The following is a 24,038-nucleotide window of genomic DNA, read 5'->3' as shown; positions in this document are numbered from 1 at the left end:
CAGAAGGACCCAGGTTCTAATCCCTTGTCTGCTGTGTGACCTTGGGCAAGTCATTTCACTTCCTCTGTGCCTCAGTTACCTAACCTGTAAAAGGGGGATTAAGACTGTGAGCCCTATGTGGATAGGGACTGGGTCCAACCTGATTAGCTTGTATCTACCCCAGTGCTCTGTCCAGTGTCTGGCACGTAGTAAGCGCTTAACAAATACCATGAAAAAAAACTTCCATGCGGAACTGAACAGCAAATGGCCAGGCAGGACTCCGGATACCAAAGTCCTAGAACCAAGTCTGTCTTCTAGCATTAAAGAGAGGTTCACTGCAAGAGAGGGCCCTGAGTGGTCCCTGTGAGGAGAATGAGTCACAGGACAGTCGCATGCCTGCTGTACAGCGCGCCAAAATTACGAAAGAATTTCCTAAGGAGGGCAGAGGAAAGATTTAAGGACACAGGCCTCGTACAAAACATTCCAGCCCCAAGCTGGGCACATTCCTATCGAAAATGGTTTTTGAGCAGAAGCTGAGACGACGAAGCAAAAGTGAAAACAGCACCAGGCACTGCAAACAACTATCATGGCCGCACCGTGAGGGGCAGACCTGACTGTGGATCTTGCAGTGGATTTTTCGAACCCCCTTGCATTCCTACGTGAATGTCACCGCCAGAGACATCATCAAGTATAAAATGGAACTATACATGTGCCAGAGAAAGAAATGTCCAAGTTTTGAATCCACTGTGATTTTCTGAGAGTTTCCGCTCCTAGGCAGCTGTGGAAAACATTACAGTTGTCCAGGACAGCCTTTGTGGAAAAGAAAGCATGTCTATATTAAAGGGAGGGGGAGGGAGAGGGAGAGACACAGAAGAAAGTACAATCTCTGCCAAGTGGTACTTGCCCATAATGAACTCACAGGCTAGAGTGGGGGATGACGGGCATCAGTACAAATAAATAAAATGACAGATATGACCATAAGTGCTTTTTCTACACTATTACAGGAAAGAATGTTTCACCCAGTCACTCACTTTTTAAGCAGAAATAGAAGGGACGAGCGGAGCGAGTAGAACAGAAACTTTCAAATCTTACAAGATAAACTGTCAGGTTTTCTAATTCACGCTTCATTTCTCTTACCAAAGTCTAAGAAAAGACTTTAAACTTTTCCTTTTAATTTTACAATCTGGTGCAAAAAAAAATCTGGATGCACAGAGCTGCAAAACAGACTCTAATCACAAAAACTGGCCTCTATTTATTGTCATGAGAGAATGAAACAAACCAGGAAGGTTTTCAAAACCTTCTGGACAGTAAAAAATTGAGCCTCTATTCTTTGTAGAAAGAGACACCACACACTAGCATTTTTATGCAACGAAACAACACTACTTGCACTGACAATGTTATTTATGAACATACTTGATACTAGGATGTTTGTCCTAAGTTCTGCATTTCTGAAAACATTCATAGTTTGCCTTTACTCTGCCTCCACTCACTAAACTGTAAACTGAAGGCGGGAATTGAGACTAAACTACTCAGGACATTCTCAGGCACTTTACCATCGACAAACACCAACTCTAAAGTAGAAGGTTCTTATACCTCACAGAAACAATCCAAGCATCCTTGGCACTATTCTGAAGTTCGGTCACGATTTTTAGATCCATCAATGGTTTTTATTCAGATTTTGAATGAAAGTGCTACTAAATGAGCATGTATAAAACCACGTCAGGTATTTTAGTGGCAAGAACAGAGCCCCAGAGCCTTTTTGGTCCAAATCTTCATTCTACTTCTTTCTTGTGGAACTAAAGGGAAAGTCTCCAGTTCTTAAATTACAATTGTCTCCAGTGTCTTTAACATCCTAATGTTTGTTCTCATGTTCTTCTGCTGCACCCTGGAGGTGTCTACAAGCTTTTTTTTCTGAGGGGAAAAGAATTAAAATAAGAGGAATGGATTCAAAGCAAAAACTTACCACTGGAGACCACCCAGAACCACTTTGGTGCACCTGACAGAACGGAAGAGGGCTATATTAGAGATTATGCATATAGGTGACATTTTATGGATAAAACAGTAATGATAATAATAATTGTGGCATTTATTAAGCGCTTATTATGTACCAGGCACTGTATTAATTGCTGGGGTGGATACAAGCAAATCAGGCTGGACACAGTCCCTGCCCCATGAGGGGCTCATAGTCTCAATCCCCATTCTACAGATGATGTGACTGAGGCACAGAGAAGTGCAGTGACTTGCTCAAGGTCACACAGCAGACAAGGGGTTGAGCTGGGATTAGAAACCATGACTTTCTGACCCCAGGCCCATGCTCTATCCACTACACCATGCTGCTTCTCCAATCAATCAACAGCATTTTATTGAGCATTTTGTACAAAGTACCACAATAAGTGTTTGTGAGAGTAGAACAGAGTTAGTAAACATGATCCCTTTCCTCAAAGTGTTTCCAAAAGAAAAATCTGCTCTATTATGTATGCTACTAGAAGAGTTTCAAAATGGACTGTAGGCAGAGTGAAAAGCTTTCTGGAGCAGCAGAAGAAAGGGATGAGCTAAATTTTAAACAGAAAAAGTAAAACATGGGAGATCTATGTCCAGATTGCTGGCTCCCAGACTTCTGATTGGTCAGCACCTAGATAAACAGTAGGGCCTAGTGGAAAGAACACAGCCCTGGGAGTCAGAAGGACCTGGGTTCTAATCCTGGTTCTGCCACTTACCTGCTGTGTGACCTGGAGCAGGTCACTTCACATCTCTGTGCCTCCGTCTCCTCAGCTGAAAAATGGGGATTTGATATCTGTTCCTCTTGCTATTTAGGCTGTGAGCCCCATGTCTCTACCCCAGGGTTTAGAACTTTGCTTGGCTCATAGTAAGAGCTGAACAAGTACTGCAGTTATTATTACTATTACTTTGCCCACATACACACACAATATTCCCCCCCCAGTTCCCCTTACTCCAAATCACAGAACACATAGACACATACAAGACACAAATATAACTATACTCTCTAATAATAATAATAGTAATTATCACTATTATTATGGTCCTTGTTAATCACTATTATGTGCCAAGCACTGCAGTAAGAGCTGGGGTAGATACAATACAATCAGATCAGGTAGAGTTTCTATGCCACACAGAGCTCAGAGTCTAAGGGAACGGGAGAACAGGTATTTAATACCCATTTGAAAGTTGAAGAAACAGAGGCGCAGAAGATAAATGACTTGCCCAGGGTCATAAAGCAGGCAACTGGTAGAGGTGGGACTAGAATACAGATCTCCGATGACAGTCCCCTAAGTCCTTTCCATTGGGTCACCCTGCTTCTCCCCAGCACGCTTCCAGAGAACCCTCCATGACATAAGCAAGGAAGGACAGCAACACGCTTTCATTACCACAGCGACATCTCAAGCCATGCCACAGAGAAAAAGGCACTCAAAAGCCAGTTTGTACGAGAATCAAGAGGCGAAGAGAGTGAGTGGCACAAGGTTAGAAGCAGCGGAGCCCGGCAGAAGATGCAAGAAGACGACGGAAAGAAGACAAGAAGCAGCATGGCCTAGTGGATAGAGCATGCGCCTGGGAGCCAGAAGCAACTGGGTTCTCATCCTGGCTCCACCACTTGTCTGATGTGTGACCTTGGGCAAGGCACTTCACTCCGTTGTGCCTCAGTTACTTCAGCGCTTCGAACAGTGCTTTGCACATAGTAAGCATTTAACAAATGCCATTATTGTTATTATTATTATCTGTAAAATGGGGATTAATTCTGTGAGCTCATGCGGGACATGGACTGTGTCCAACCTGATTACTTTCTAGCTCAGTGTTTAGAACAGTGCCTGGCACATAGTAAGCACTTAAATACCATAAAAGAGTAGTCCACTATCAACCTAACCGGGGTGAAAAACAGTAATTTCAACTAGTGGGGAATAAAATAAAATTAGTCCCTGAAGAGTAGAAACCATGGTATAAAATTGTGCTCCTGTGAAGTTTAGAAAATGGAATCAAAAGGCCCATTCTGGCTCATCTATCCAAAGATGCTTAGTGCTGTACAACTGGTGAAATTTAAAACGTGCCATATAAGAAGGGCAAGCCTAAGAGACAACACTCTTCTAGAGGCCTTAAAAACAAGCAAACATACCTGTTCTCCCTCCAGACCCATTATCTTGGGGATAGAGGGCCCGCATATATCGATGTCTAGCAGAGCAACCTGGAAAACAAAGATGGGATAAAATATTCACAAAACTGGCTGCAAGAATGATTATTGCACCAGCCTCCTTTCTGATCTCCCATCCTCCTGTCTCTCTCCGCTTCAGTCTATACTTCACTCTGCGGCCCGGATTATCTTTCTACAGAAACGCTCTGGGCATGTCACTCCCCTCCTCAAAAATCTCCAGTGGCTGCCTGTCAACCTATGAATCAAGCAAAAACCCCTCACCCTCGGCTTCAAGCCTCTCCATCACTTCGCCCCCTCCTACCTCATCTCCCTTCTCTCCTTCTCCAGCCCAGCCCGCACCCTCCACTCCTCTGCTGCTAACCTCCTCACCGTGCCTCCTTCTCGCCTGCCCCATCGTCGACCCCCAGCCCACGTCCTTCCCCTGGCCCGGAATGCCCTCCCTCCACACATCTGCCAAGCTAGCTCTCTTTCTCCCTTCAAAGCCCTATTGAGAGCTCACCTCCTCCAGGAGGCCTTCCCAGACTGAGCCCCCCCTTTTCCTCGCCACCTCCTCCTCCCCATCGCCCCACCTCCCTCCCTCCGCCCTACCCCCTTCCCCTCCCCACAGCACTTGTATATATTTGTACATATTTATTACTCTACTTTATTTGTACATATTTACTATATTTATTTTACTAATGATAATAATGATGGTATTTGTTAAGCGCTTACTATGTGCGAAACACTGTTCTAAGCGCTGGGGGGGGGAGGGGATACAAAGTGATCAGGTTGTCCCATGTGGGGCTCACAGTCTTAATCCCCATTTTCCAGATGAGGTAACTGAGGTCCAGAGAAGTTAAGTGACTTGCCCAAAGTCACACAGCTGACAAGTGGTGGAGCTGGGATTAGAACCCATGACCTCTGGCTTCCAAGCCCGTGCTCTTTCCACTGAGCCACGCTGCTTCTCTTGATGTGTATATATATTCTTAATGATGTGTATATAGATATACTTCTATTTACTCTGATGGTATTGACACCATTCTACTTGTTTTGTTTTGCTGTCTGCTTCTCCCTTCTAGACTGTGAGCCCGTCGTTGGGTAGGGACCATCTCTCTATGTTGCCCACTTGTACTTCCCAAGTGCTCAGTACAGTGCTCTGCACACAGTAAGCACTCAATAAATACGATTCAATGAATGAATGAATAAATGAATGTGTAAACACTGGTGGCTGGGGAGATGGAAGAAAAGGAACAGCAAAATGGATGATGAAAAATCCGCAGGCTGAGATGAGAACCTGCTTTCACCTTCCAGGGCAAGAGATTAAGTCAGGTCAGAGGTCAAAGGGGAAGTCTTGACCCTGAAGAGAAACAGTCCAGCCAGGCCAGCCTGCAGGTGGATGGTTGGTTGGTGGCCATCCTGGAGGTGCCAGAGACCCAACAGGACTGTCCCAACCCATCCTACGGAATCCAAACCCACGGTTCGGCTCCAGGGAGACAAGCTTCATCTTGGAACGCCGGGAATGGGGATTCCCAAGTCTGGAATGGGCCATTGGTGGAGGTCTCTGGGATTATTTTGGTCCAAGCCTCACCCTTGCATAATGCCTTTGAGCCACCCGCGGGGGTGAGGGTGGGGTGGGTGGAGGGAGGTAGCGGATACAAGCTTGAAGCTCCCCTCTTGACTGTGAGCTCGTTGTCAGCAGAGAACGTGTCTGTCTGTTGTTGTATTGTACTCTCCCAAGCGCTTAGTACAGTGCTTTGCACCTAGTAAGCGCAGCTTGGCCTAGCGGAAAGAGCACGGGCCTTGGGAGTCAGAGGAACTGGGTTCTCGTACCAGCTAAGCCACTTACCTGCTGTGTGACCTTGGGCAAATCGCTTAATGTCTCTGGGCCTCAGTTTCCTCATCCGTAAAATGAGAATTCAATACCTGTTCTCCCTCCTACTTAGTTACAGGTTGGGTCCAACCTGATGAACTTGTATTTACTCCAGCGCTTAGTACTGTGCTTTGCACATAGTAAATGCTCAAATATCACTTTTTTAAATGGTATTTATTAAGTGCTTACCATGTGTCAAACACTAATAATTAATTAATTAGGTTGGACACCGTCCCTGTCCCACATGGGGCTTACAGTCTAAATAGGAAAGAGAACAGGCAAACTGAGGCACAGGGAAGGTAAGAGATAAGAGAAAGTAAGCCTAGAACAGTGCTTGGCACATAGTACACAAACAGCACTATTATTATTATTATTATCATCATTATCATCATTAAGGGAAGCAACATGAGTGCTGTGGGGGTGAGGGAGAGTATCTGAGTGCTTGGAGGTAGGACTAAGTATAAGGGAGATGCAATAAATTGTTAAATAAGGTCAAGGGATGATTTCCATAGAGATTTGAGGATGGAATGGTGTCATTCTGTTGGCTATACAGGAGAAGGAGGTTTCAGGCAGAAGGGCTTTAAAGCACTCTGGCAGCTTACCACCTTCTAGCTTACCTCTACGATGAAACCTCATTTTTTTTGGGGGGGGGGGGGTGGTTATGGTATTTGTTAAGCACTTTCTATGCATAAATCACTGCTCTAAGCACTGGGGTAGATATAGTTTATCAGTTTGGACCCAGTTCCTCTCCCACATGGGGCTCACATCTAAGTATGAAGGATTAGGGTTTAATCCCCATTTTACAGTTGAGGAAACTGAGGCACAGAAGTCAAGTGACTCGCCCAAGGTCACACAGCAAGCAATCGGCAGAGCCGGGGTTAAAACACAGGTCCTCTGACTCCCAAGCTCGTGTTCTTTCCACGAGGCCATACAAGTTCTCGTTGCGGGCAGGAAATGTGTCTGTCAACTCTGTTATACTGCAATCTCCCAAGTGTTTAGTACAGTGCCCTGCCCACAGTAAGTGCTCAATAAATACCACTGATTGATTGAGGGAGGGCTTGAGCATGGGGGGCAATGGCTAGTGAGGTGAGAGCAAGGGACAGCAAGCAGGTTGGCATTAGAGGAGGAAAGGGTTGTAATACAAGGATTATCCCAGTGCTCAGCACAGTGCCTGGAACAAAGTAAGCACTTAACAGCAGAGTGGCTTAGTGGAAAGATCCTGGGTTTGGGAGTCAGAGGTAGTGGGTTCTAATCTGATGTAACCTGAGGTACCTCAGTTAGAGAAGCAGCGTGGCTCAGTGGAAAGAGCACAGGCTTTGGAGTCAGAGGTCATGGGTTCAAATCCCGGCTCCACCAATCGTCAGCTGTGTGACTTTGGGCAAGTCACTTCACTTCTCTGGGCCTCAGTTCCCTCATCTGTAAAACGGGGATGAAGACTGTGAGCCCCCCGTGGGACAATCTGATCACCTTGTAACCTCCCCAGTGCTTAGGACAGTGCTTTGCACATAGTAAGCGCTTAATAAATGCCATTATTATTATTATTATTAATCTCGGCTCCGCCACTCGTCTGTTGTGTGGCCTAGGACAAATCACTTCACTTCTTTGTGCCTCAGTAACCTCATCTATAAAACGGGGATTATGGGATGAATAAAGGAAGCAAGTCAGGGTGAAGTGGAAGAGAATGGGAGAAGGGGAAAGGAGGGCTTAGTCAGGGAAGGTCTCTTGGAGAAGATGTGCCCTTCAATAAGGCTTTGAAGTTGGGGACAGTCATTGTCTGTCAGGTTAGAGAAGGGAGGGGGGTCCAGGCCAGAGATGGGACGTAAGCAAGGAGTTGGTGGGAGAGATGGAGGAGACTGAGGTACAGTGAGAAGGTCAGCACTAGAGAAGCAAAGTGTGTGGGGTGGCTTGCAGTAGGAAAGTAGCGAGGTGAGGTTGGACGGGGGCAAGGTGATTGACTGCTTGAAAGCCGATGGTGAGGGGTTTCTGTAGCAGGCAGAGTTCCAGGAGAGGTTTCCGTGACATGGTTCAGACTGCTAATTACCATCGGCACTTACACGGGAGGTTGCTCGAGTGTAGTTTCCCCTAAACCACAAGCCAATGAGAGGTTCTAATCTCATCAAACGTTCACTGCCGGTAAATTGAACCTTCTCTGCCGGTTCAGCCTCTTGCGGCTCAACTTCCCAGTTCCAGGAGCAGGACAAGAACTTGTGACCAGGCAGATGGGGAAGGGAAAGCCGCTGCTTCCTGACGGCAACACGAAGGGAGCAGGGAGGGGAGAGAGCGTGGCCGAGTGGATAGAACCCGGGTTTGGGAGTCAGAGGACCTGGGTTCTAATCCCAGCTCTGCCACTTGTCTGCTGGGTGACCTTGGGCAAGGCACTTCACTTCTCTGGGTCTCAGTTGCCTCATCTGGAAAATGAGGATTACGGCTTGCGAGTCCCATATGGGACACGGACCAGGTCCAACTGGATTAGCCTGTATACTGCAGTGCCTAGCACATAGTAAGCACTTAACAAATACCATTTAAAAAACAAAACATGGACAAGGGTGGGTCGAGCTTAGCTTGTGGAGGGGAAGTTGGGGGAAGAAGAGGAACTGCTCCCAGATGACAGTGGGGCCAGAAAAAATAGCAAATGGCAGTTGGGTCAGCTCTCACTAGAAGGGAATTTGGTAAACAACTGTGACTACAGGACCTGGGTTCTAATCCCACCTCCACCAGCTGTGTGCTCTGTTACTTTGGGCAAGTCGCTTTGCTCCTCCGTGCCTCGATAAATCAAACAATGGTATTTACTGAGCCCTTACTACCCGCACAGCACTGTTCTAACCGCCTGGGAGAGTACAATAAAAGAGAATTAGCAGACACATTCCCTGCCCATAATGAGTTTATAGTCTAGAGGGGGGAGACAGACATTAATATGAATAAATAATTAAAAATAATTTAAAGGCATGCACATATGTGCTGTGGGGTTGGGACAAATGTCAAACGTCCAAAGGTCATTGATTCAAGGGCACAGATGACGCGGAAGGGAGAGCAAGCAGAGGAAAAGAAGGCGTAATCAGGGAAGGCCCCTTGGAAGAGATGTGACCTTAGTAATGCTCTGAATGTTGCGAGAGTGGTGGTCTGGTGGATATGGAGGGAGTTCCAGGCGAGGGGGAGGATGCGGGAAAGGGATCGGCGGCGAGATAGATGAGATGGAGGCATAGTGAGGAAGCTGGCACTCACGGAGCAGAGTGTTTGGGCTATGCTGGAGTAGATCATTGAGGTGAGGTAGGAGGAGGCGAGCCGATCGACTGCTTTAAAATCAACGGTAAGACGGTGAGCTGTATGTGAGACATCATGGCATAGTGGGTAGATACCGGGGCTGGGAGTCAGAAAGTCATGGGTTCTAATCCTGTCCCCGCCACTTGTCTACTGTGTGACCTTGGGAAAGTCAGTTCACTTCTCTGGGCCCCAGTTATGCCATCTTTAAAATGGGGATTGAGACTGTGAGCCCCTCGTGGGGCAGGGGCTGTGTTCAACCTGATTTGCTTGTGTCCTCTCCAGTGCTTAGTACAGTGCCTGGCACATAGTATGTGCTTAACAAACACTTTAATTATAATAATAACAATAGTTATTATTATTATTTTACCTACCACAGCACTTAGTATAATGCCTGGCACATAGCAAGCACTTAGTACCATTCAAAAAAAAAGAAAGCTTCTTAAGCAATTGGACCCTCCAGATTTCCCTCGGTGACTATGGGGGTGCGTTTCCTGAAAATACCCCACTTGGCAAAACGGCAGTTGATAGGATGGAACAGTTAGAGGTGGCTCAGTTCCCTTCCCACTGGCCAAATTTGGAGCTAAACCACAAAGAGAGCCATTCACGTTGATTTCAGGCCAGGTGGGCTCTCATGTTGCTACTAGTTCAGTCATTCATTAGCATCACACAGGCAACCCAAGTTCCCTACTATTTACTGGACTTAGAAACAGTGAGCGCTTCCTGTCTGCAGGGCACTGCACTAAGTGCTTGGGAGAGTACATAGCAACATATCCGACACCTTCCCTGACACGGAAATTTGTGTTCGGCACACTTCCGAACGTGCGAAGGAAATGAGATGTTTGTGAAAACTCTACCAGCTATTTGGAGGAAAGGTACTCTAAAAATTCAAGGTACTATTCATCTTGAAAGCCCCTTCGATTTGTAGAATGTCACCCCCTCCACCCTTAACTATTTTCTGGCTTCTGCTTTTCTGTTCTGAACTATTTTTATGTGCCCAATATGGGTTTTGTGCTTCCTTTTTTTTTTCTCATGAAACACGGAGTCTGCTTCAATGGGGGACCAGCTGGTTAATGGAGTCAGTTTGGGCTCCATTTTGACTCCTCCTGCCGGCCGCTTACAACAAGAATTTGAAGGCCAAAAGCGTTAGATATCAAGCCAATTCATGTCGGAGGACTGTGGTTATTTATTCATTCATTCCATTGCAATTACTGAGCGCTTATTGTGTGCAAAGCAATGTACTAAGTGCTTGGGAGAGTACAACAATAAAGATACATTCCCTGCCCAAAATGAGCTTACAGTCTAGAGTTAAGGACTCTGTGCCAAGCACTGTACTAAGCGCTGAGATAGCATCAAGTTCCTCAGGTCAGACATAGTCTCCGTTCCACGTGGAGTTCACAGTCCAAGGTAGAGCAGGAATTCCTATTTTACAGATGAGGAAACCGAGGCCCAGAAGTTAGGTGACTTGCCCAAGGCCACCCAGCAGGGAATTGGCAGAGCCGGGACTAGAACCCAGACCCTCTGACTCCCAGGCCTGTGGTTTTTCCACCAGGTCATGGACCCATCTGATCGTCTATGTAGTCACACCCCTTTGGTAAGAAGAAAAAGGCCCCTGGGGTTTTCACAGTGGAAGTAAGTGTCACCCTCAAAAACGGCATAAGCAAGTGAATCAGGGCATCGCTGTGGGTACTGCCACAGGCTGTGCCCCACACTCTGACTGGACGTTCTGCAACGCATCCTGCCAATCACAAGTTCAGGCAAGAGAGTGTGTTGTTGTTTTTTAACAGTATTTGTAAGCCCTTGTTACATCCCAGGCACTGTACTAAGCACTGGTACTAGTTAATCGGATTGGACCCAATCCATTTCCCACACGCGCTCACAGTCTTAATCCCCATTTTACAGATGAGGGAACTGAGGCCCAGAGAAGTGAAGCAACTTGCCCAAGGTCACAGCAGACAAGTGGCAGAGTCAGGATTAGAACACAGGTCCTTCGGACGCCCAGGACTGTGCTCTCTATACACAAGCCATGCTGCTTCTCTAACTACCACAACCCAGCACGCTCGCTTCGATCCTCTTTGATCCTTTGAGCCAGCTTATTCACTGCACCACGATCCCTTGTCCATGTCCTTGTCCATCCCTTGTCTCCTCCCTCCTCTCAAGTGCTACTCCGGCCACCTGTGCTTCTGACCCCATTTCCTCTCATCTTATGAAATCTCTCGCTCTGTCCCTTCTCCTCTCCTTAACTTCCATCTTCAATCGCTCACTCTCCACTGGTTCCTTCCCCCTGCCTTCAAACATGCCCACGTCTCTTCCATCCTAAAAAAAACCCTCTCTTGAACCCACCTCACCTTCTAGTTATTACCCTATCTCCCTCCTACCGTTCCTTTCCAAACTCCTTGAATGAGTCGTCTACACGCGCTGCCTCGAATTCCTCAATGCCAACTCTCTCCTAGACCCCCTCCAATCTGGCTTCCGTCCCCTACATTCCACGGAAACCGCCCTCTCAAAGGTCACCAGTGACCTCCTGCTTGCCAAATCCAACGGCTCCTACTTTATCCTAATCCTCCTCGACCTCTCAGCTGCCTTCGACACTGTGGACCACTCCCTTCTCCTCAACACGCTATCCAACCTTGGCTTCACAGACTCTGTCCTCTCCTGGTTCTCCTCTTATCTCTCCGGCCATTCATTCTCAGTCTCTTTTGCGGGCTCCTCCTCCCCCTCCCATCCCCTTACTGTAGGGGTTCCTCAAGGGTCAGTTCTTGGTCCCCTTCCATTCTCTATCTAAACTCACTCCCTTGGTGAACTCGTTCGCTCCCATGGCTTCAACTATCATCTTTAGGCTGATGACACCCAAATCTGCATCTCTGTCCCTGCTCTCTTTCCCTCCCTCCAGGCTCGTATCTCCTCCTGCCTTCAGGACATCTCCATCAGGATGTCTGCCCGCCATCTAAAACTCAACATGTCCAAGACTGAACTCCTTGTCTTCCCTCCCAAACCCTGCCCTCTCCCTGACTTTCCCATCACTGTTGATGGCACTACCATCCTTTCCATCTCACAAGCCCGCAACCTTGGTGTCATCCTCGACTCCGCTCTCTCGTTCACCCCTCACATCCAATCCGTCACCAAAACCTGCTGGTCTCACCTCCGCAACATCGCCAAGATCTGCCCTTTCCTCTTCATCCAAACTGCTACCCTGCTGGTTCAATCTCTCATCCTATCCCGACTGGATTACTGCACCAGCCTCCTCTCCGATCTCCCATCCTCCTGTCTCTCCCCACTTCAATCCATACTTCACGCCGCTGCCTGGATCGTTTTTGTGCAGAAACGCTCTGGGCGTGTTACTCCCCTCCTCAGAAATCTCCAGTGGCGACCAATCAACCTATGCATCAGGCAAAAACTCCTCACCCCCGTTTTCAAGGCTCTCCATCACCTCGCCCCCTCCTACCTCACCTCCCTTCTCTCCTTCTACAGCCCACCCCACACCCTCCGCTCCTCTGCCGCTAACCTCCTCACTGTGCCTCGTTCTCGCCTGTCCCGCCATCGACCCCCGGCCCACGTCCTCCCCCTGGCCTGGAATGCCCTCCCTCTGCCCATCCGCCAAGCTAGCTCTCTTCCTCCCTTCAAAGCCCTACTGAGAGCTCACCTCCTCCAGGAGGCCTTCCCAGACTGAGCCCCCTCCTCCCCCTCCCCATCCCCCAGCCTTACCTCCTTCCCCTCCCCACAGCACCTGAATATATGTATAAATGTTTGTACGTATTTATTACTCTATTTATTTTACTTGTACATATTTATTCTATTTATTTTATTTTGTTAATATGTTTTGTTGTCTGTCTCCCCCTTCTAGACTGTGAGCCCGCTGTTGGGTAGGGACCGTCTCTATATGTTGCCAGCTTGTACTTCCCAAGCGCTTAGTATAGTGCTCTGCACACAGTAAGCACTCAAAAAATACGATTGAATGAATGAATGAATGTCCTTTCTCAGGCCTGGAACTCCCTCTTCATATCCAACAGAACACCACTTTTCCCTCCTTTGAAGCTTTATTAAAAATACCACCTCCTCCAAGAGGTCTTCCCCACCTAAGCCTTTATTTCCCCTACTCCCTCTCTCTGCTGTTACCTTTGCATTTGGATTTGTTTTTAATGGTATTTGTTAAACACTTACTATGGGCCAGGCACTATACTAAGCACTGAGATAGATACAAGCTAATCAGGTTTGACACAGTCCATGATCCACATGGGGTTTACAGTCTTAATTCCCATTTTACAGTTGAGGGAACAAAGGCACAGAGAAGTTAAGTGACTTGTCCAAGGTCATACAGCAGACAAGTGGCAGAGATGGGATTAACACCTGATTTTTCCACACCCAGGCTCATGCTTCCATCCACTAGGCCACGCTGCTTCTCCGAATAAAGGATCTGTACCCTTTATTCACTCTACCCCAGAGCCCTTATGTACGTAACCAGAATTTATTTAATGTCTGCCTCGCTCTTCAGACTGTAAGCTTCTTGTGGGCAAGGAATAAGTCTACCAATTCTGCCATACTGTACTTTCCCAAGTGCTTAGTGCAGTACTCTGCACATAGTAAGCACTCAATAAATACAATTGATTGACTGACTGAATAGAGCAGTTTAGTGGGGAATTCCAGTCCCTATGTCTGTCCCAGCACAAGTTTTCTCTGCCCGTTCTGACTGAAAGGTGGTTAGGGATACCTATTTTGGACCTAGAGCATCATGGTTGGTTAAGCACTTAGTTCAGTGCTGTGCACACAGTAAGCGCTCAATAAGTACAATTGAATCAATCAGATAAAACAGCTGATGCCAGGTGTTGGGACAGAGGAGAATCAAAGCTTGAATTTCTTGAAAGCGTGAGTTTGGCAACAACACAGTGTGGCCTAGTGGCTAGAGCCCGGGCCTGAAAGTCAGAGCACCTGGGTTCTAATCCCCGCTCCACCATTTGTCTGCTCTGTGACCTTGGACAAGTTAATTCACTTCTCTGTGCCTCAGTTATCTCATCTGTAAAATGGGGATTAAGACTGCGAGCCCTATGTGGCACAGGGTCTCAACCCAATTCAACCTGATTACTTTGTACCTACCCCAGCACTTACTACAGTGCCTGGCACATAGTGAGTGCTTAACAAATACCACAATCATTATTACTATTAATAACGCAATCCTGAGTTTCAGGAGAATTGGGTGCACTTTTAACACAATTTAGAAATCAAAATAATCCATCGACAATTAGTCTGATTATTTCTTTGCCTCTGCTGGCCTTTGACCACCTTCCTGATCATTATAACAATAATAATGATGGCATTTGTTAAGCCCAGAGAGGGCAGCAATTCTCAGATTTGTCTGCTTGGCAGATTCTACCCATTCTGCATCCATTTGCTACTTCAAAAAGAACAAAAACTACAACCAAAAAAGAGAAATAGAAGCCAGAAACTGGCCAAGGGAATGCCTTTAAATCTCAAGTTTCCTGATGGGGCTGGTTACTACCCTCCTCATCTTGTTTTTGCCTTGACAATAGTCAAGCCCTCCAGTTCAACAAAGTTGATAGACACGCTCCCAGACGCCACGAGCTTACATTCTAGAAGGGGGAGACAGACATTAATGTATATAAATTATGGATATGTACATAAGTGCTGTGGGGCTGAAGGAGGGGTGAATAAAGGGTTAGTGCAAGGGTGACACAGAAAGGGAGTGGACGAAGAGGAAAGGAGGGTCTACCTGGAGAAGGCCTCTTGGAGGAGGCGTGCCATCAATAGGATTTTGAAGGTGGGGAGAGCCATCATCTGTCAGATATGATGAAAGAGGGTGTCGAAGGCAAGAGGCAGGATGTGGGCGAGAGGTCAGCGGTGAGATAGATGAAATCAAGTTATGGTGATTAGGCTAGCATCAGAGGAGCGAAGCTGCACTGTCGTAGGAAAGCAGCAACGTGAGGTAGGAGGGGACAAGCTAATTGAGTCCTTTAAAGCCAACGGTAAGGAGTTTCTATTTGTTGCGGAGGTGGATGAGCAATCACTGGAGGTTTTTGAGGAGTGGAGAAACATGGACTGAATAGTTCTGTAGAAAAACGATCTGGGTAGCAGAATGAAGTATGGACTGGAGTGGGGAGAGGCAACAGGTGAAGAGGTCAACAAGAAGGGTGATTCATAATCAAAGCAAGAAAGAATAAATGTTTGGATGAATTTGGTAGCAGACTGGATAGAGCAGAAAGGGCAAATTTTAGTGATACTGCGAAGGTTCAACTGGCAGGATTTAGTGGGTTGAATGGGAGGCATGAGTCGTGAACAGTGCCTAGGTTACGGCCTTGTGAGAAAGTAAGGAAAAAAGGGAAAAAAAAAGGAGAGACGAAGGGGAGTGAAGAGCATGAATTCTGGAATTGGAATGTGAGTTAGACAGCAAGGATGGGTTACTGGGGCAGGGAGGAAAACAGCGGTGTCGAACGGGGGAGGAAAAGTCACAAAGACGTCTTCAATTTCAGCTACGCTGAGTGAAAGTTGTCTGTGGGGCAATCCAAAAGGAGCGGGGAGACGGCAGAGCAGGTGAAAGGTTGAGGTTGGTGAAACTCATTGGTGAGTCACCCGCACAGAAGCCACGTTAATGGATGAGCTTCCCCGAAGCGTGTGACCGACCGGTGAGAAGTGGATCCAAAACAGGAACCTGAGGGACCTCCATGGTTAAGGGATGAGAGGCGGTGAATGAGACTGAGGAGCAGAGAGGTAGGAAGAGAAATGGGTGAGGACTGAGTAACGAAACCAGGTTCGATCGAGTTTCCCCGGGAAGGGAGCCGTCGAGAGCGTTGAAGGCAAACAGACGCGGGGAGGATTCGGACAGAGTCGGAGCCCTTCAAACTCAGCTGGGAAGAAGTCGGTGGAGACCTTGGTGACGCAGTCTCTCGCGAAGTAAAAGGGCCCAAACCAGCCTGCGGTGAGTCAACCAGAGAGTCGGCAGAGGGTAAATGAAAGTAGTCGTTAGCGTTTATTCAGTGGCCACTGGTCCACCATATTAACAGCAAGAGAGGCGCACACAAACCGAGTGACAAGGGGAGATGAGCGTAAAAATATTTACAACTTGAGTGGTGGAAATAAACACTCTGGATGGACAAGAATACTTGAAGTAGAAGATCTATACAGGCTACTGAAGGAGTTTGAACAAGATTATGGAGGAGGGAAATTGTACAATAGATGAATGATGCAGTGAGGTAAGGAGACTTTTTTTTAAATGGGGGAAAAGTTGAGCATGCTTGAAGGCAGAAAGAGAGTGAGAGGTCGCAGGTAGCAGTAAGGGTAGGAACAAGTGCCTTTAAGAGGTGAGGTACATGGGCCAGATAGCAAGAGTTAGATTTTTAAAGCTGCCATGATACTTTCCCTTGAGAGGCAGCTAGAAAGAAGAAAGTAGAAGTCTTGAAGAAGTGAAAAAATGTCCTTAGGGAAGTTCATTTCTGATAATAATAATAATAATTATAATAATGGTGTTTGTTAAGTGCTTACTAGATGGAAGGCACTGTACTAAGCGCTGGGGCAGACACAAGGTAATTGGGTTGGACACAGTCCCTGTCCCACATGGGGCTCACAGTCTTAATCTCCATTTTACAGGTGAGGTAACCAAGGCACAGAGAAATGAAGTGACTTGGTCAAGGTCACACAGCAGACAAGTGGTGGAACTGGGATTAGAACCTAGGTCCTTCTCACTCCCAGGCCTGTGCTATCCACTAGGTCACACTGCTTTACTTATAATAATAGTAAACACTTAAATGCTATTATTATGTGCCAAGGACCATATTTAGCATTGACCTTTATCTGAGAGCCTCTATTTTAATAATAATAATAATAATTATGGTACTTGTTAAGTGCTTACCATGTGCCAAGCACTGTTCTACGCACTACGGTAGATACAGTTTAATCACGTTGGACACATTCCCTGTTCCCTATGGGGTTCACACTTAATCCCCATTTTCCAGATGAGGTAACTGAGGCCCAGAGAAGTGAAGTGACTTGCCCAAGCTCACACAGCACACACGTGGTGGAGCCGGGATTAGGACCCAGGTCCTTCTGATTCCCAGGCCTATGCTCTATCCACTAAATCACGCTGATTCTTTATCTGGCCAACAGACTAGATGCCGAGGTCATGGGGGTCAGAGAAGGAAGTTGGGTGTGGGGGTAGTTGTGCGGGGGGAGAGCTGATGAGGGAGGCCTGTAGTGTTACCAAGTTGAAGATTATAATAGGCAACAGTGAACTTGGGAGTGGCTCAAATCGGTGGAGTTTTATCAACAGCAAACAGTTGCACAAATGCGGCAGCAGAAGCAGTGGACTATTTGGAGGGACTGTACGCTCGTTGCAGGCAGGGAATGTGCCCCGCTAATTCTGTCGTAGGGTACTTTCCCAAGAGCTTAGTACAGTGCTCTGCACATAGTAAGTGCAGTTATTTATTTATTTTATTTGTACATATCTATTCTATTTATTTTATTTTGTTAGTATGTTTGGTTTTGTTCTCTGTCTCCCCCTTTTAGACTGTGAGCCCACTGTTGGGTAGGGACTGTCTCTATATGTTGCCAATTTGTACTTCCCAAGCGCTTAGTACAGTGCTCTGCACATAGTAAGTGCTCAATAAATACGATTGATGATGATGATAGTAAGTGCTCACTAATTACCACTGATTGATTGATTGAGGGAATGGGGGTGAGAGAGCGACCTGCCGACGTTTCAAACTGAACATGTCCAAAGCAGAACTCCTCATCAGCTCACCCGAATCCTGACTTCACTGTGACATTCCCTCAATTGTAGACGACACGGCCGTCCTTCCTGTCACACAAGGCCGTATCCTAGGAGTTATTCTCGCCTCATCCCTCTCATTCAACCCACGTATTCAATTTGTCACTAAATCCTGCCGGTTCAACCTTCACAATATAGTTAAAATCTGCCCTGCCCCCTCCAAACAATCTGCTAACACATTACTCCAAGCATTCATTCTAGCTCCCCTTGATTACTGCATCATTCTCCTTTTTGACCTCTTCACCTTTTGTCTCTCCCCACTCCAGTCACTTACTCATTCAGTCGTATTTATTAAGTGCTTCCTGTGCACAAAGCACTGTACTAAACGCTTGGGAAAATACAATACAGCAATAAACAGTGACATCCCCTGCCCACAATGAGCTCACGGTCTACAGGCGGGGAGACAGACAGCAATACAAATAAATAAAATTACAGATATGTACGGAAGTGCTATGGGGCTGGGGGACGGAGTGAATAAAGGGAGCAAGCTAGGGTGTGGGAGATGAGGAAAAGTGGGGCTTAGTCTGGGAAGGTCCCTTGGAGGAGATATGCGTTCAATAAGGCTTTGAATGAGGGGAGAGTCTTCATCTGTTAGATTTGAGGAGGGAGAGGTAGGATGTGGGCCAGGGATCAGCAGAAAGACAGGCGAGACCAAGGCATGGTGAGAAGGTTCATTCTGCTTCCCAGATCATTTTTCTACAGAACCGTCCAGTCCATGTTTCCCCACTCCTCAAAAACCTCCAGTGGTTGCCCATCCACCTCTGCATCAAATAGAAACACCTTACAGTCGGATTTAAAGCACTCAATCAGCTTGTCCACTCCTACCTCACATTGCTGCTTTCCTACAACAGTGCAGCCGCACACTTGGCTCCTCTAATGATAATCTTTTAGACTGTCAGCCTACTGTTGGGTAGGGACTGTCTCTATATGTTGCCAATTTGTACTTCCCAAGCGCTTAGTACAGTGCTCTGCACATAGTAAGCGCTCAATAAATACGATTGATGATGATGATGATGATGATGATGATAACTTAATCACTGTACCTTGCCGCTAAGCCACGCTCCTTCCCTAGTATTATTAATCAAAACCATCAGGAAAGGGTTCTTAAATGTGAAGGCATCAGGCTCTGGGAATATCATTAAAAAGCAATTCAAAGCGAATGCATATGCTTGCTTAAACAAATATACACTAATTTTCATGTACATACACCACCATACATAAAGCCTAACAAGGGTCATGGTAACAGATACAATTTAATATCGTTGAAATGTAAGCTCCTTGTGGGAAGGGAGCATGTCATTTGCTTCAGTTGTACTTTCCCACGTGCTTAGAACAGTGTGCTGCACTCGGTAAATGTTCAATAAACACCATTACCACTACAGATCTACTTCTTTCCGAGGCAAATAGTATCATTAAAGAATAAAGCACCAAGCATTCTATATGCAAAAGGAAAACAGCTGAAACTTGTGTGATTTTCACAGCAATTCAATCATTCAGCTTCGAGATTTAATCGCTTCTTCCATCTTGGTAGCAAATCCAAGCTAATGGTCAAAACCCAAACACGACCCACAAACACTTAAGGATGTTCTCAAGCTCTCCGCAATGTTCCCCACCTGTTTACTTTCATCTTCCGCTAAGCCACGTGCCAGGTGAGCACTAAAAGTGCTTTTGCCAACACCACCTTTTCCAGACAGCACCACGATCTTGTGTTTCACGGTTTTCATTTTTTCTTTGATTTGCTCTATGGCTGTAAGAGACAATTTCGGGTTAGTCTTCGGCCTCCAATCTCTAGCACCAGCCCAACGTGACTTTTAGAAGAACCCTTTCCCCGCACGCAAGCCCAAAGCTCCCCCGACCACGGAGAAGCAACGTGGCCTAGTGGAAAGAGCACAGGCCTGGGAGTTGGAGGTCCTGAGTTCTAATCCCACCTCTGTCATACATCTGCTGTGTGAGCGTGGGCAAGCCACTTAACTTCTCTGTGCCTCAGTTGCCTCACCTGCAACATGGGGCTTGAATCCCTGTTCTCCCTTCTATTTGGACTGAGCCCCTTAAGAGACCTGCTTGTCTTGTATCTACCCCAGCGCTTAGTACAGTGTTTTGTGCATAGTAAGTGCTTAAGAAATGGCACAAGCATTATTATTAGTAGTATCATCAAAGAGCCCAATCAATCAATGGCATTTTTTTATGGTACTGGTTAACCGCTTACTATGTGCCAGGCACTGTACTAAATGATGGGTAGATACAAGATTCATTCATTCATTCAATCGTATTTATTGAGCGCTCACTCAGTGCAGAGCACTGTACTAAGCGCTTGGGAAATACAAATCGGGAACATATAGAGACAGTCCCGAACCAACAATGGGCTCACAGTCTAGAAGGGAAGACAGACAACAAAACAAATAGACAGGTGTCAATACCATCAGAATAAACAGAATTATAGCTATATACACATCATTAATAAAATAGAGTAATAAATATGTACAGATATACACAAGTGCTGTGGGGAGGGGAAGGAGGTAGGGCAGAGGGAGGGAGTGGGGGCGATGGGGAGGGAAGGAGGAGCAGAGGAAAAGGGGGGGCTCAGTCTGGGAAGGCCTCCTGGAGGAGGTGAGCTCTCAGGAGGGCTATAATCATGATGGACGCAGTACCTGTCCCTGGGGGTGAGGACATCGCCTAGCTCACAGTCTGGGGGTGTGTGTGTGTGGGGGGAGACAGAAGACATCAATACAAACAGTCAGAAGGTCATGGGTTCTAATCCCGCCTCCACCACTTGTTTGCTGTGTGGCCTTAGGGCAGTCACTTTACTTCTCTGTGCCTCAGTTCCCTCACCTGCCAAATGGGGATTAGGACCGTGAGCCCCATCGGGGGGCGGGACTGTTTCCAACCCAATCGGCTCAAAAGCACCCCAGCGCTTAGTACAGTGGCTGGCTCTTGGCACTACCGGAATGACCGAATACCGTAATTACCCAGAGAAACAGCATGGCTCAGTGGAAAGAGCACAGGTTTGGGAGTCAGAGGTCATGGGTTCGAATCCCGGCTCCGCCACATACCTGCTGTGTGACCTTGGGCAAGTCACTTAACTTCTCTGAGCCTCAGTTACATCATCCGTAAAATGGAGATTAAGACTGTGAGCCCCACGTGGGACAACCTGATCACCCTGTATCCCCCCCAGCGCTTAGAACAGTGATTGGCACATACTAAGCGCTTAACAAATGCCATCAGTATTAGTATTATTATTATTCCCGACTCCACCACTTGTCAGCTGTGTGACTTTGGGCGAGTCACTTAACTTCTCTGAGCCTCAGTTACATCAGCCGTAAAATGGAGATTAAGACTGTGAGCCCCACGTGGGACAACCTGATCACCCAGCGCTTAGAACAGTGATTGGCACATACTAAGCACTTAACAAATGCCATTAGTATTTGTATTATTATAATTATTCCCGACTCCACCACTTGTCAGCTGTGTGACTTTGGGCGAGTCACTTTACTTCTCTGGGCCTCAGTTCCCTCATCTGGAAAATGGGGGTGAAGACTGTGAGCCCCATGTGGGACAAAGTGATTGCCTTGTATCCCCCCCAGCGTTTAGAACAGTGCTTTACACATAGTAAGCACTTAACAAATCCTCCTTCCCCCTCCTTCCTCTCCCCCTTCCCCGCCCCCTCCCCACAGCACCTGTATATTTGTTTGTACAGATTACTCTAATTATTTTACTTGTACATATTTACTATTCTATTTATTTTGTTAGTATGTTTTGTTTTGTTGTCTGTCTCCCCCTTCTGGACTGTGAGCCCGTTGTTGGGTAGGGACCGTCTCTCTATGTTGTCAACTTGTACTTCCCAAGCGCTTAGTACAGTGCTCTGCACCCAGTAAGCGCTCAATAAATACGATTGAATGAATGAATGAATGAATGAATGGCCGGCACCTGACAGTACCGTAATGACCGAATACCGTAATTACCCCGGCGATACCGCAGTGGCCGAATACCGTAATTACCCTGGCGATACTGCCCTCCCTCTGCCCCTCCGCCAAGCCAGCTCTCTTCCCCCCTTCAAGGCCCTACTGAGAGCTCACCTCCTCCAGGAGGCCTTCCCAGACTGAGCCCCTTCCTTCCTCTCCCCCTCGCCCCCCTCCATCCCCCCATCTTTACCTCCTTCCCTTCCCCACAGCACCTCTCTATATGTATATATGTTTGTACATATTTATTACTCTATTAATTTATTTTATTTGTACCTATCTATTCTATTTATTTTATTTTGTTAGTCTGATTGGTTTCGTTCTCTGTCTCCCCCTTTTAGACTGTGAGCCCACTGTTGGGTAGGGACTGCCTCTATATGTTGCCAATTTGTACTTCCCAAGCGCTTAGTACAGTGCTCTGCACACAGTAAGCGCTCAATAAATACGATTGATGATGATGATGAATACCGTAATTACCCCGCGATACCGTAATGACCGATACCGTAATTACTCCGGCGATACCGTAGTGACCGATACCGTAATTACCCCGGCGATACCGTAGTGACCGATACCGTAATTACCCCGTGGATACCGCAGTGGCCGAATACCGTAATTACCCCGGCGATACCGCCGTGGCCGAATACCGTAATTACCCCGGCGATACCGCAGTGGCCGAATACCGTAATTAACCCGGCGATACCGCAGTAGCCGACTACCGTAATTACCCCGGCGATACCGCAGTAGCCGACTACCGTAATTACCCCGGCGATACCGTAATGGCCGAATACCGTAATTACCCCTGCGATACCGTAGTGGCCGAGTACCGTAATTAACCCGGCGATACCACAGTAGCCGAATACCGTAATTACCCCGGCGATACCGCAGTGACCGAATACCGTAATTACCCCGGCGATACCGTAATGGCCGAATACCGTAATTACCCCGGCGATACCGTAGTGACCGAAAACCGTAATTACCCCGGCGATACTGTTTAAACTGTGAGCCCACTGTTGGGTAGGGACTGTCTCTAGATGTTGCCAATCTGCACTTCCCAAGCGCTTAGTACAGTGCTCTGCACATAGTAAGCGCTCAATAAATACGATTGATGATGATGATGATACCGCAGTAGCCGAATACCGTAATTACCCCGACGATACCGTAATGGCCGAATGCCGTAATTACCCCGACGATACCGCAATGGCCGAATACCGTAATTACCGTGGCGATACCGCAGTGGCCGAATACCGTAATTACCCCGGAGATACCGTAATGACCGATACCGTAATTACGCTTCCCTCTGCGCACACCCCGCCCCGCCGCGGCTGGGGCCGGAACCTTTCTCACCGGGGTCTGGTGCGGCCCCGGCCCCCGACGCGCAGAGGCGCCGGTTGGGGCAGTCCTGGCAGGAGGCCCCTCTGCCCGCCTGGTCGCTGCCCGCGCCGGGGCAATCTGCACACAAACGAAAGCGCCATTAGAGCCGTGCCCAAATCCCGCCTCCCCCCACCATCACTCCTTCCCCCCCTTCGCCCCAACTCGGGCGGCTTCACCCACCCTGCGGCACCTCCGCCATCGCGCCGCCGGAAGTGGCGGGCCCGGGACTTCCGGTTCACGCCGTTAGGGGCGCCGCGGGAAAAAGGTCGCGGGGGGCGGCCGTGCGCATGCGCCAACGGCCGGCCCGGGCCTCGCGGGGCGGGGGAGCTGCTTCTCTGAGGAGAGGCACACGTTGAGGCGTTTGCTCAACGACATTTTGTAATAACAATAATAATGATAATGAAATTATGGCTGATCAACGACATTTTGTAATAACAATAAAATAATAATAATGAAATTATGGCATTTGTTAAGCGCTTACTATGTGCCAACCACTGTTCTAAGCACTGGGGTGGATACAAGGTAGTCAGCTTGTCCCACGTGGGGCGCACAGGCTTCATCCCCGTTTTACAGATGAGGGAACTGAGGCCCACAGAATAATAATAAAAATAATGTTGGTATTTGTTAAGCGCTTACCATGTGCCAAGCAAGCACTGTTCTAAGCACTGGGGAGGTTCCAAGGTGATCAGG

General features: G+C 47.4%; 1 protein-coding gene across 1 annotated transcript in view; it reads right to left on the bottom strand.

The window, feature by feature from the left end:
* The window catches only part of NUBP1 (nucleotide binding protein 1), a 35,402-nt gene extending 11,849 nt beyond the window's left edge, over positions 1 to 23,553 (bottom strand). Inside the window, exons 1-5 of the mRNA XM_038762681.1 lie at positions 23,529 to 23,553; positions 23,322 to 23,426; positions 19,635 to 19,768; positions 4,106 to 4,174; positions 1,943 to 1,975 (exon numbers count right to left, since the gene is read on the bottom strand). Coding sequence (XP_038618609.1) covers positions 1,943 to 1,975; positions 4,106 to 4,174; positions 19,635 to 19,768; positions 23,322 to 23,426; positions 23,529 to 23,547 — 360 coding nt within the window. The 5' untranslated portion in view covers positions 23,548 to 23,553. The remainder of the gene's footprint in view (positions 1 to 1,942; positions 1,976 to 4,105; positions 4,175 to 19,634; positions 19,769 to 23,321; positions 23,427 to 23,528) is intronic.
* Between the last annotated feature and the right edge of the window lie 485 nt (positions 23,554 to 24,038).

The sequence above is a fragment of the Tachyglossus aculeatus genome, chromosome 21, assembly GCF_015852505.1.
Source record: "Tachyglossus aculeatus isolate mTacAcu1 chromosome 21, mTacAcu1.pri, whole genome shotgun sequence".
Lineage (NCBI taxonomy): Eukaryota > Metazoa > Chordata > Mammalia > Monotremata > Tachyglossidae > Tachyglossus > Tachyglossus aculeatus.
This window is presented reverse-complemented; position numbering and strand designations above follow the sequence as displayed.